At 41.4% G+C, this 13,110-nt stretch overlaps 1 protein-coding gene across 1 annotated transcript in view; it reads right to left on the bottom strand.

The window, feature by feature from the left end:
- Nucleotides 1-13,110, bottom strand: part of PKHD1 (PKHD1 ciliary IPT domain containing fibrocystin/polyductin) — a gene marked incomplete at both ends in the record, with an annotated part of 271,978 nt that overhangs the window by 62,720 nt on the left and 196,148 nt on the right. Inside the window, 2 exons of the mRNA XM_081997989.1 lie at nt 8,351-8,511; nt 12,648-12,810. Of these exons, the coding sequence (XP_081854115.1) occupies nt 8,351-8,511; nt 12,648-12,810 (324 nt within the window). The remainder of the gene's footprint in view (nt 1-8,350; nt 8,512-12,647; nt 12,811-13,110) is intronic.

Here is a 13,110-nt window from a genome sequence, read left to right as displayed (position 1 = left end):
TGCTATTTAAAAAACAACACATTTTTTAGTGACTGCTGCAGGCATCTTTAAACAGGCTGCTTCCTCTGCAAAATTAATTGTTGCAAAACGCAGTGCTTCCCCTGTAAAGCTCTGCAAAGTAACACTCAGCAATTTCATTGGATTATAGATATGCCTCTAAGATCTAAGTAAAATAATACAGTTATACTTGCAGGATGCAATTCACGTTTTTTTTTTTAATTGCACAAACACAGGCATCTAGTCTCCTTAAAGGTAACAGCCATCAAGCCTAGAGAAGCTGTAGGAGGTGGGCTGCTGTCCTCAGCTCTGTCCCTGACTTACTCCGGAGCACCTTCTCTACTTTCCCCTGTTTCTTCTGAAGCCTCCTGGGTTGACTATTAATATCAGCAGCTTCTTCCAGAAGGTACCAGAAAAGTTTCTAGGTGGTAACTAGTAGTAATAAAACCCAGCTACTGACTTAGATCTGTGGGCATCACTAAAGTAGGAATGATAAATGAAAGTGAAACAGTGCCTCAGGAGAAACGACATGATGTCTGAGCTACTGAACTTTGAGGAGAGGTCCCAGATAAGGAACCTGCCTCAGTTTTGGTTCCCTGGCACAGTAAACTCCGCTCAGATCCTGTACAACATTTTCTGTGGGACTAACCTCCACACGTACATATTGCACAACTCTTCAAGCCCATTAACATTCCACAAGAACAGGCAGACTAGCTGAGAAGGACCAAGCCCATGTGTTGGGAGAGAATCTCTCTGCATTAATTACCTCCCTAGTAGTCACTCTTTGTCTTCATCAGCAGTATTTAGAAAGTCTTAATTACCAGACCTTCCCACTACAACACCCTGGCCTTTGGACCCATAAATCACTGTCAGACCTCAAAGGTTCCTGCAGACCACTGAGCATCCTTACAGAATTTTGAAAATAGGTCCAGAAAGGGCCTTCTGAAGTTATTTGATCCATCTTCCCCCTGCTCAAGAAAATATCGTCTTTATCTAGATCATCTAAGGATGTTTACATAACTTCCACAAGACTCAGGCGAGATGTTCCAGCATTTCGCTGTCTTTATTTTAACATTTCCTCCCCCACATCTAAAATTATCTTTGATGAAATTTCAGCCCATTATTTCTGATCACAGAATCATACAATCATAGAATAGTTTGGGTTGGAAGGGACCTTTTAAGGTCATCTAGTCCACCCCCCCTGCAATGAGCAGGGACATCTTCAACTACAGCAGGTTCTATAGACTTGGGGAGCAATTTATGTCTTTCTATCCACAGGACACTTCCATATTTTGAAGGCATCTTCACTCTCATCCATCTCTTTAAAGATCTCTTTGAAAAGATACCTCTAAAAGACTTTAAAAATTGTTCTTCCATGAACATAAAAAAAATCCTCCCAACTTTGTTCTCAACTTTGTTCTCAACTTAATCAAGGTCTGTTGAAATCTTTACCAGGGATGTGTTTTCAGGAAGATTAAGTAAAAGTTACAGGCATTTTCTGATCATATTTGGTTTGGTTTTTATAAAACAATAACTTGGTAACAGCTCTTTTAATGTCTTTCATTGCCACTTTCAACTCATTTTGCATGGGCCATTTATTGCAGAAAAAGGAAATTTCTATCTGTGAACAAAAAAAAAAAGCTTCAGAGGAAAACAATAAATGTTTCAGACCAATATTGCATCTGTTTCCTTCCTTGCAAATCTACCAAACCTGCATTCTTGTCTCAATCATCTCTAATTACTACATATGATTATGCATAGCAGGTGTAGCTAATCATAGTCCTTGGAATATTAAATATATATGGTGCAACATTTTCACACAGCTTCAGCCCTAGATTATACTGGCAGCCTGTGTGCCAAAATTATAAACTTCCTCAATTGTTACCTGAGAATTGTATTCAATAATAATAATTACCAGAAGAAAGAAGATTGTACAAAAATCCTTGATCCACATCACCAAGAATTTTGGGCTACTTACATCTAGACCTGACATTTTATCTTCTTTATGATGAAACCTAGCCAGCCTCTGCATATTCATATATGACATTTAGCCTCAACACTATGCTGTCTCTGCAAAGAGCTTTTTACAATAGTGGTTGACAAAATCAAGCATTTAAATGTCTGTGCAAGTTGCTTCAGAAAAGCATTTACATATGAAATACCTACCCTCTTATGAACTAGAAAATGTACCGATTACCTCTAGAGAACAAGCAAGACTACTGTAGGAATTTCACAGTTTTAGATTTGTCTAGATTGAAAACAATATAATAAATTATAGTTTCAGTTATCAGTTGGGCAGATAAAAAGATCAATTGTCCACAACACACCACCAATAGATTCCCACTAAAGCCAACTCTTTTTTTTCAATAATGCACTTCAGTTTTTTAAATATTACTAAAAAAAAAATTTAGGATTTGTTTTGTTTAAAACCACAGTCAGAATTTAGATGTTCAGTAAAGTTCCAAAAAAATGCTCCAGGCATGTTTTTTAATAAAAAAAGTAAAATGTAAAATACATTTTGTCTAGTTAATACAACCATACTTTTCAACCTGACTAAGCAGGGTGGGGTGCTTTTAGATTAAAAGTCTGGCTGTCAGGGTTTTGGAAGGATATGCATTAACTCAATGACTGACTTTGGACAAGTCACAAATTTTGCCCTCTCTCTGCGAAGCTAGTGTCAAAATATATGCCTTTTACATCAGAATTACTCCATTGAGTAACAGTAAGCAGAACAGGGACTCCATCAGTTACACTGTCATAAAATAGGATACACAAAGAAATTGCTTTCATGCAGACTTTGCATGAAGTTTGCATGACTTCATGTCATGCATGAAGTCACGATCAAGAAAGATCATGAAGGATCTTTCTGTATCCTTTTACAGACCAGCATGGGAGTCATATTGGGAACTCTGAATTATAATTAACAACTTCAAGAGACACAGGTCATTCTTCTGGCCAAATCTGAAGCCGTGTTAAAGAGGAAGAATAAGGACAAGGAAGGACTCTCTTTTGGGTTTGCACAAGATCACTCGGGGCTGGATCCCTGCCTGCATGAATGTGAACACTCAAAGGCACCTATCCTGAAGAATCCAGTATTGTCTAGATTAGATTATCTAGTCTGTTAGACTGGATATTAGGAAAAATTTCTTTACGGAGAGAGTGGTCAGGCATTGGAACAGGCTGCCCAGGGAGGTGGTGGAGTCACCATCCCTGGAAGTGTTCAAAAAACATGTGGATGTGCCACTTCAGGACATGGTTTAGTGGGCATGGTGGTGCTGGGTTGATGGTTGGACTTGATGATCTTAAAGGTCTTTTCCAACCTTTAATGATTCTGTGATTCTGTCTGGGATGCCAACCTGCTTTCTGGCAACCTGTAATACCCTGACATTTGGAATCCTCATAACTTTATATTTAACTATAAATATCAGCTGAGATCAAAGACCCACATAGCAAGTTGCAATCTTTTGGAATCACTTGGAAAGTGAGAATCATATTCTCCCCTCTAACAAGGGGGGATAACACGTCTGCAAGTATAGATACTGGCAGAGAGATTTTCTGATGATTATTTCCTTTCTTCATTTCCCTCCCCACATTCCCATGTCTCTGGCTATAGCCCCATCATACCATCTCTCCTACGAGACAGGATAAAAGAAGACAAGCAGGTTGTTAAATTACTCATGCTCAGTATCTGGTTGCACAGAGCCAAATAAATATCTGCTAATTTCCGCTTTCCTTAGCCACTTTGTCACTAAGTTGGGTCACTGACACTGGCAACAATTTAATATTCAGATTAGCTTATTTGTCACCCAAGGATCAATACTGGGCTCCATGCTGTTCAGCATGTTCATAACTGATCTGGATGATGGGACTGAGAAACCTATCTGGGTGATAGGTGTATGCATCAGAAGGGAAAGCCATCTCACAGAGAGACCTGGACAGGCTGGAAGAATGTGTTAGCAAGAATAGCATGAAGTCTAACAAAGACAAGTGAGGTGGGAGATGCCTCATCCCTGGAAACATCCCAGGTCAGGTTGGATGGGGCTCTGAGCAACCTGCTCTAGTGGAAGATGTCCCTGCTCACTGCAGGGGGTTGGACTAGATGGCTTTAAATAGTCCCTCTCAACCCAAAGATACTATGATTCTATGATTCTGTGAAGTGCACCTCTATCCAAAGAGCCCAGTACAGGCTAGAATGTCTGTGGCTGGGGAGCAACCTTACTGAAAGGGACCTGAGGGTCCCGGTGGACAACAAGCTGAACATGAGTTAAGCAACAAAGGCAAATCAGATCCTGGGCTGCATCCACAGGCCGTTGTTAGCAGACATAGAGACATGATCACCCCACTCTACTCAGCACTTGTCAGGCTGCACCTGGAGTTTGGTGTCCAGTTCTGGTACTCACAGTTCAAGAAAGATGTGGAGAGACTGGAGAGGGTCCACAGGAAGACCACAAAGATCATCAAAGGGTTGGAGGACTTGCCCTAAAGAAGTTAGGTCTTTTCTTCCTGGAGGAGAGGAGAGGAGAGGAGAGGAGAGGAGAGGAGAGGAGAGGAGAGGAGAGGAGAGGAGAGGAGAGGAGAGGAGAGGAGAGGAGAGGAGAGGAGAGGAGAGGAGAGGAGAGGAGAGGAGAGGAGAGGCTCAGGGGATCTCATCACAGTATTCCAGTACTTAAAGGAAGGCTGCAAAGAGGACAGAGGCTCTCTCTTCATGAGGAGCCACATGGAGAAGACAAGTTGCAATGGGTACAATTTTCACTAGGAGGCATCTCATCTTGCTGTAAGAAATAATTTTTTACACAGTGAGAACAATCATTCACTGGACCAACCCCCACAGGGATGTGGTAGAGTCTCCATCACTGGTGGTTTTCAAGGTGCGATTGGACAGTGTGTTAGTTAATCTAATCTAGGCTCCCTTTCCACATAAGTTTGGATCAGAGGAACTTTTTAGGTCCTTTCCTGGGCTGTTCTATGATTCTATGATTTTATGATTATTCAGCCCAAATTGCTTTAAAAAATGCTTAGAACATGTCTGCCAGCAGGAAGAAAACATGTGTGTTTGCAGGCTCTAGATTAAAACTTGAAATGCTTGGGTTCATTTCTCAGACATCCATGTATCAGCCCACCTCGATTCTGCCCTTAAGGTGTTGATCTCTCTGTTCACCAGCGAGAACATTGGAGGCAATGGAAGTGGGGTCAGATGAATCTCCTGCCAGCCTTGGTCCTCAACTACATTTATACCAAGGGAAGAAAATGAACTTCAGTGTTTCTGGGAGTCGGCTATTGTTGGGTTACAGACGTTGTCATGTGGCAGTACAATAACAGAGTCCTACGTTACTGCGGATAACCAGAAAACAGCTGAAACTTTCACCACAGGACAATGGTTGTATCAGCAGTCCTTCATGGAATAGGGGTTTTAATCTGGGCACAGAGATCAGTGCAGTGCACGAACTGCTCACTTATCCCCCATTTCTTAGCTAGACACACTCATGTTTATAGCTAATTCTGCTGTACAGTTTGTGATTCTGGTATTTCCTGTATCGTGGTACCATTTAGTGCTCCAGGCCTGGCCCCAAGCTCTTTTGTAAGAGGTTTGGTATAGAGATGAGTTTTGGGAGAAAAACATTTTGTCATCCAAAAATGGCAGCTCAAAGAGATTAAAATAATTACAAATTCATGTTAAACTCATTAAATTGTTTTGGATAATTTGAAAAATGTTACTGTGAAAGTTCCTCATAAATGATTTAGGGGGGATGTTGGAAAACATTTCATTTTGAACTTTTGCAGCATTATATTTAAAAGAAAAAAAAAGAACAGAAAGTACCTCTAGATTAAAAAATAATTATGCTTTGTTTGACTCAAAACTACTTTTGTTGTTGCTTCTTTTTCTTTTAGTAGAAATAATAATAATTAAAATCTTGGATCTGTTCCCTCCTGGGTTTTTTTCCGGAATTCTGTGGTTTATCCAGAAAAGTAAAACTTCAGTTTTATATGAACAACTCTGTTTCTACAGAAAACCACAATAAAAAGACCTGGTCTATGACCCAAATACCTAACACAGCAGGTAAAAGATCAGACACACAGGAAAACAAAAGAAAAAAAAAAGTGGGTACATGATTAAATATACACTGTGTGGCTCACTTCTGCCCATCTGCAGTGGGCAGGACTCAGGAAGCCAAGTTGCCTTTTGAATACATGCACGCACATATATACACAAATAATATATTACATATATTCTATATTGATTACAACTTCGTTAAAAGACATTGTGTGAATTCAGGAGCATTAATATCACACTGAACGGTCCCCTGTGCCACAGTGATGGCTCTCACGGCCTCTTCCCTATGTCATTCTTCTGAGAAAACACATTCCTGGTTTTTGTGTCCCTGAAGTATATTGAGTGTTTTGGTTTGCTCGCCCTGGAGTAATCAGAATATCTAGAAATAGCCGAGGGCCTATAGCTTCAAGCTGATTGTCCAAACTGGAAACGTAAAGGGATGTATATATGCATCCGGATAAAGGTGTAATTAAGAGGACGTGGAAAGCCAGAGCTTTTGAGTCGCAAAGAAACTTGTGTCCCTGAACTGTGGAAGTGGCAGGGGTGTTGTGTAGCTACCTGAAAAGGCTATCTGTCTCCTGTTCCTGTGGTTAGTCCAGCTAGCAGAACACTAACCACCGCACTGCTGTGCTCTGATGAAGCTCCTGGCGGTGGTCAGAATTACTCAGTTTAACGGGGTACCCAGTGGATACACGGATGAAAGGCTCAGTGAGTGAGTCAGGACCACCCAGATACCGTAAGCACCAAGTGATTCTCTGGATTCAGGAAAGGCAGAATTCCAAGGACTAAATTCTGCTCAAGAGCACCAGACCACCACCACCTTCACTGGCCTTGGAGCACTGTCACGCCAAGGGGGGCTCCGGCCCACAGGAGACCTGTGGGAGCAGGAAAGGTGAGCATTTTCTCCTATTTGACTAGCGTGGGAGCTTGCATTGCACTGTGCAAAATACTCCATGCTACAACTTTCAAGAAGGAGAAGGAGGGGGTAGAGAAGGGAAGAAGACGACCATGAATTCACCTTAGCGTCAAGCTGTGCCTTTCCAAATGTCGACCTCGAGAGGAAAGGAACCGCAGGTCGGAATGAGAAATACGGAGGAATTTAACAGACAACTGTGAAGGGAGGCGGGGGAAAAATCCCCATTCATATTTGGGCAGCAAGAAGAAAACACAGCAATTTTGCTATAGCCTCAGAGGCAGGCAGCATTTACCATATGCTGTTGCCTCCATTACAGAAGGAGATAAACTCTGTGGAGTGCAGGTTGCACTGTCAGTGCAGTCTAAATGGTGGGGATTCCTGGCATGCGTGTGACTGTGTGTCAGGGTGTGCGAAAAATTGTGCGAACCTAAATAAAATCCAGGTTCTGTACGCAAAAGTACGTGTACATCAATATGCAGGCGCGAAGTGGTAATACGGCTCGGGTATTACCGCTTGCATGTGATTCATGATCAGGGCAGAAAAAGTAGAGTAAAAACCAGTGTGTTTGCGTCTAGACAACACATTAATCAGCCCTGTAAGCAGCCAGTTAGAGGAGGATCCTTAGAGGAAAAGCCTTTACACATTAGATTTTTGTTTAAAGATTAAAGTTCTTCGCATGTTTAATCAGTTTTAGAGTGGGATGGAAAACGGGATTAATTACAGTCCCAGCCTCCCATACCGCTGGAGTCACAAATGATGCGCCTCTTCAGCAAAATGGCCGGCATCATCAGCAGGCGCAGGAAACGCTAATTGTAATTAAAGAGTTTATTTGGAACCAGAGAGCAGAGTTTTAATCAGGATGAGAATGGAGCCTTGCTGTGTGAACCTTCAGAAAGTGGTTACCGAGCAGAATGGGCCTTTTTAAACCAGAGAGAGGGGTCTTTAAACTTCTGGAGCGGGTTTTCAGCTTGATTATCTCCTCAGTGGGATATGGATGAAAATCCTCGCTGGGCCAATTATTATTATTTTACACTTACGCCGCATTTACATGGCTTGTCTTAGTGCTCTCAGATGACTTCGCAAAGGGCAGGTAAGTTCTGTGCTGGTCTTAAATTAATTAGACCCTAAGGGGGCTAAGGATGCCAGGTGACATGACTCTGCAAGAAGGCAAAGAGGAACTGTGGACACAGAACTGGGCAACGAGGCCTCCCGGACTTCTACACTGCAATTCACTACATCCATCCTGGAAAGCCATCACACGATCTGGGCCCACCACCATCTCGACCTCAGTTGTAGATCTCGGTGAAAGGCTGGGGTAAACCCACACCGCACGGGTCAAACGTATGCGTGACTTTGCAGGCAGTCCAGATAGCACAGGCACTTACCAGCTTGCAGGTAGAACTGTGTCCATTCTAATTCTGACTTTGGGAAAACAGAAACAGGAGGTTCTAGGTCCAGGACACTTCCATCCAAATCCTTGAAAAGGGCCTTTCTCCAGCCTTTACACGTCTTTTCAGGGAACATGGTGTCTTCAGAGGTCTGTACACTGACAGGCAGGAGAGGTAAAATTATTGTGAAGAAGGGAGCAAAGGAATCGTTTGTAATTTTGTTATACTGGCAACAAACACTGCACATACATGCAACGTCTTGATATTTACTAGGTGAACTCACATGCCCAAGAAAAGAAAAAAATTGAAAGTAAGCAAATATAAATGAAACTAAGCATATCAGTGAAGGTCTGGAATAGTCTAAAGAAATTCTGTAGCAATATTTACATTGTGGCATGTTTGCATCCAAACTGCCAAGAAAGACAAATCAGTATCCTCCCTCTCCAAATGTTGGCGGAGTTTGGACAGAGAGAATAATCTTATTTCCGCTATAACTTCCATCCCCAAATCTCCTCCTCCCTGGGGTTTGTTTTGCCCAGTGTGGACTGTCACGGTCCTTAGAGCCAGCTATAAAGTTGCAGCTTGAATACCTCTGGTTCCTTCTTGGATTTCCTGATTTGAGGAACTGCAGCTGATAGTTGATGATGCAACCATCAATATCTATATGTCAATAATTTTTGACCTATGGCAAGCGAAGCCCGTAGCTGCTGAGTGAAGGGGAAGTGTGCATCGGCTGCTATCGCACCAAGTGACCAGGAGTATTTTTGCCGCAGTATGCAGCGCTGATATGGCACAGGCATTGCTCTTCACATCCAGCAGATATTTTTTGCCTACAGATTGGTGTATGTTGTACCTAGTACTTCATTAAAAAGCATTGGCTGCCCAGCAGTACCTGTTTGCCTTGTTCTAACCATTGCACTCTGGAGCAACTAAGCTTATCCAGGAGAAAACATGAAGCAAGGTGAAATGGCAGAAAGCATAAGAGGGATCCAGCAGTGAACGTACACCTTAAACAAAGAAACTTCTGCTAGGAATTCAGAGATGTTTGTTGCAGGTCAAGGAGCCACTTAACATTTCTAGAGTGGAAGCAAACTTGAAAGAGAAAACTCATTCTAACAGGACACAGGGCATAAGGATTAATGTGTTTATAAACTGGTTTTGTTTTTTATAAACTTTTTTTTTATTGTTTTTCTTTAATGCCCACAACTGAATATCCAACTGAAAAGATTATTGTCCTAATTTATGTTCTAATACAAAAAAAGTGTTTGGACATCCAATGTCATTTTGATGGACTTGATGGGCTAAAGTGAAGTGTACATGGATGTTACCTCAAAACTATGCGTGAGCCAGGGTTTCATCCCCCAATCACACATATCTAGTGGTAAGTGATTATTCAACCAGTACTGTCTCCCAGACAATGAACAGCTATTTCTCTCTGTCCTGGTTTCAGCTGAGATAGAGTTGATTTTTCTTCCCGATAGCTGGTATAGTGCTGTGTTTTGGATTTGGTATGAGATTAGTGTTGGTAACACTGATGGTTTTGGTTTGTTGCTAAGTAGTTGTAGTGTTTATACTAAGTCAAGGACTTTTCAGATTCCCACGCTCTGCCAGCAGGGAGGGGCACAAGAGGCTGGAGGGGGCACGGCCGGGACAGCTGACCCAGGCTGGACAAAGGGATATTCCCTACCATACGACGTCATGCCCAGCACATAAACTGGAGTTGACAGGGGGGCGGAACTCGCTGCTCGGTGATGGACTGTCGATCACTGGGTGGTGAGCAATTGCTGTATTGGGCATCGCTTGTTCTTGTACATCCCTTTATCAATAATATTATTCGTTTTGTTATCATTGTTGTGACCTCTTCTTTTGCTGTCCTACTAAACTGTTTTTATCTCAACCCACGAGTTTTTTTTTTCCCGATTCTCTCCCGCATCCCACCTGGGTTTAATTGCTGGCTGGGGCTAAACCACAAAATGCTTTTTCAGCATTTTTCAGCATGACAGGCTCAGGTCCTAAGAATAAAATTAAACCATACTTTGAAAATAATACTAATAAGGTAAAAGAATTTCAGAACATTGATCCAAACTAGAAGAAAGCTCTTTTTGGATGGCATGATAATGTATCTCAGCAAACTACATCTAATTTTCAAATAAGTTTATAAAAAAAAAAGGATCATCATTATACTCCCAGGAGGAAATTGTAAGTTTAGTGGCTTCAAACACCCAGAAAAAATTCTGGTAGATCATTAAGGATTGGCCTCCACAGACAGAAGTACCTGTAATAAGGCAGGTTTGTTGGAGGGCAACTCACCTCACCTGAGACATATATAGGACAGTTGAGAAGAACAATTCCCTAGGTAAGTGTCTCTATTGTCTATAGAATGAGTTTAGTGTCTTCTTTAGATTACATGCCTAATTTTTGGATCACTGAGATGTAGTGAGCTGAATCACATGTTGAGGATCTTAATTGTTTTTTACTGCGTTAAAAGTTTAACGCAGCTTAAAGGAACTAGTGAACTGGCCATATCATTCCTATTACAAAATACAATGAGATACAATGACTTGTTATCCAGCAAAGTCCATGGAAACATCTACAGATCATTACATGGATACACATTAAGTCTTGAAGAAAACTTACTTAGAATTACTTGAGCTCAGGTTGGAAAAACCCAATTATTGACATTTTAAATGCAGCAAACAGATATACAGACTTTTACAGTAAAAAAGAGATTTTTTACTCTTTTTTAAGTAAGAAATTAAGAGATTTACAGTAAGGGCAGGTAAACAAATGGGCCAATGTCCCCAGTCAACACAGCTCAAAAGAGGTGGAGAACAAAGAGAGCTCCTCTGATCGTGACAGCTAATTTAGTTCTTGAACATCTCTCAGAAGATCCAGCATTTTAGTTGTTTAGGTCTACCAGTAGTACAAGCAAAGTACTTTATGGTCTTGCTATATTCCCTGATGTTTCTATTTCCTCTCTTGCTCTAAGGCAATGCTCACCTTCTCTTTGACAGGACATATCCATCAAGATGTCCCTTCAGGATGCTGAAGGGGAACAATGCAGCCACAGCCTGGATCAAGCTCAGCAGTTGCAAAGGTGGATTAAATAAATGCATGCAGAAAATGCACAAGGAGCACTGGGAGATGTAATCTCCCTCAGAGGTTTACCAGACTACTAAGAAAGCATTCAGTAATCCATGTATATTCATCATGTTTGGAAACCACCAGATCTTGCAGTGGACTGCGTATTCAGCAGCTCACTAATAACATAATATTGTGGGATGGATATAAGAGTGAAACATAATGGGAGCTGACAAGCTGGACAGGTCTCAGAAATCTACACGCAAACTAATGCCCAGAGCAAAAAGCAAAAATACAGAATAAAATAAAAATTCTGGCAGAAGGCTGGAGGGGCTCTAAACATAGCAGTGCGGGACACCTCCAATTATTTTTGACTGGCAAGTGGAGTCCATGCTGGATTTTTCTATTTCAAGGCTTTCCTGACATAGCCTCTGTATTGTGTTCACTGGTTGTAATAAACAAATAGGCATGTGGTTTCCATTGGATGTGCTGTGTTTAAACCGCTGCAACCAGCAGTGACTTAAGGTTTCAGATGAAGCTCTCCCCTCCCTCCTCCATGTTCCTCCACACGCACGTTATATTCTCTGCGGGCAGGAGCAGTTCTGGCAATCATTTGCCATCTCACAGCCTGCCTGGTACTGACCAACATTTCTGAGGGGATCTTGCAGGCAAGAATCAAGCTCCACTTCCCTGACCAAAAGGACATTCCATGTCTCAGAGTTCTTTGCTGGAGGTCCTGACATTTTCTGAAACCTAAGGCTGAGGAGTCAGAGATGCTCAGGATGGAATTTTAAGAAACGGGATATGTGAAGCTTGTTTTGCTATACAAATGTCAGTAAAAGGGGAAATCCAAGAGGATTGGTCTGGAGATGCACCTTGATGGAATCCGAACCTCAAATTTTAAAAAATTGCCCTAAACTGATTTGGAGTGTGTGTTTTTGCTTTTCTTTTTTTCTGCATTCGAGTTTTTCTCTGTGTGTTTAATGTCTGATCTTGTTGATTTTTGCCAGACAGGAGCAGTACAAGAGCAGAGACAGAGACAAAGAATGAACTGTTCTGCAGCTAGACATCCAGTCTAAACTAATTGCTTAAACCCTTTGTAAGACAAAACAAACAGACAGCTGATACAGAGGTGAGGGTAGTCCCAAAACTGTAGGTATTTTTTTTTTTGCACAAACCATTGAAGCAGATATTAAAAAATTAAGCATATTACCTTGTTGGACTAAAGTAGAACTTGTCCTTCTCATTGACATGTAACATCCTGGATCTCTCCGCTGTGATAAGAGGCATGATGCCTAAATGATCAGCGTTTGACATGATGCAGACATCCCTGTCTTCACTGTAGCAGCTCTTTTTAAAACCAGTAAAGGTGACTTCTGCTAGGGATTAAGAGAAGATCAAATGAAGAAAAGTGGTTAGAGGAGTGCCAGAACTAGAGAGAGAAATTGTTCTATGACGTTTTCTATGTTAAATTGCTCCCATATATATCTGTACACAAACCATTTTTAAATCAGACCAATTGCATGGATCATAGATCTTCAGTTGTCTTTAGAATATCCCATAGCCAAGTTATATCATAAGTTGACACAAACCAAGTCATGCCCATAGGAAATTAAATCAAAGGAAATACTAAGTGAGAAAGAAATAAAAGCAAGAGTGATTAATACATTTTCATT

Source organism: Phaethon aethereus (genome assembly GCF_964289735.1).
Source record: "Phaethon aethereus genome assembly, chromosome: 3".
In the NCBI taxonomy this organism is placed as follows: Eukaryota; Metazoa; Chordata; class Aves; order Phaethontiformes; family Phaethontidae; genus Phaethon; species Phaethon aethereus.
The sequence above is the reverse complement of the archived record's forward strand: the minus strand, read 5'-3'. Positions and strand labels throughout refer to the sequence as shown.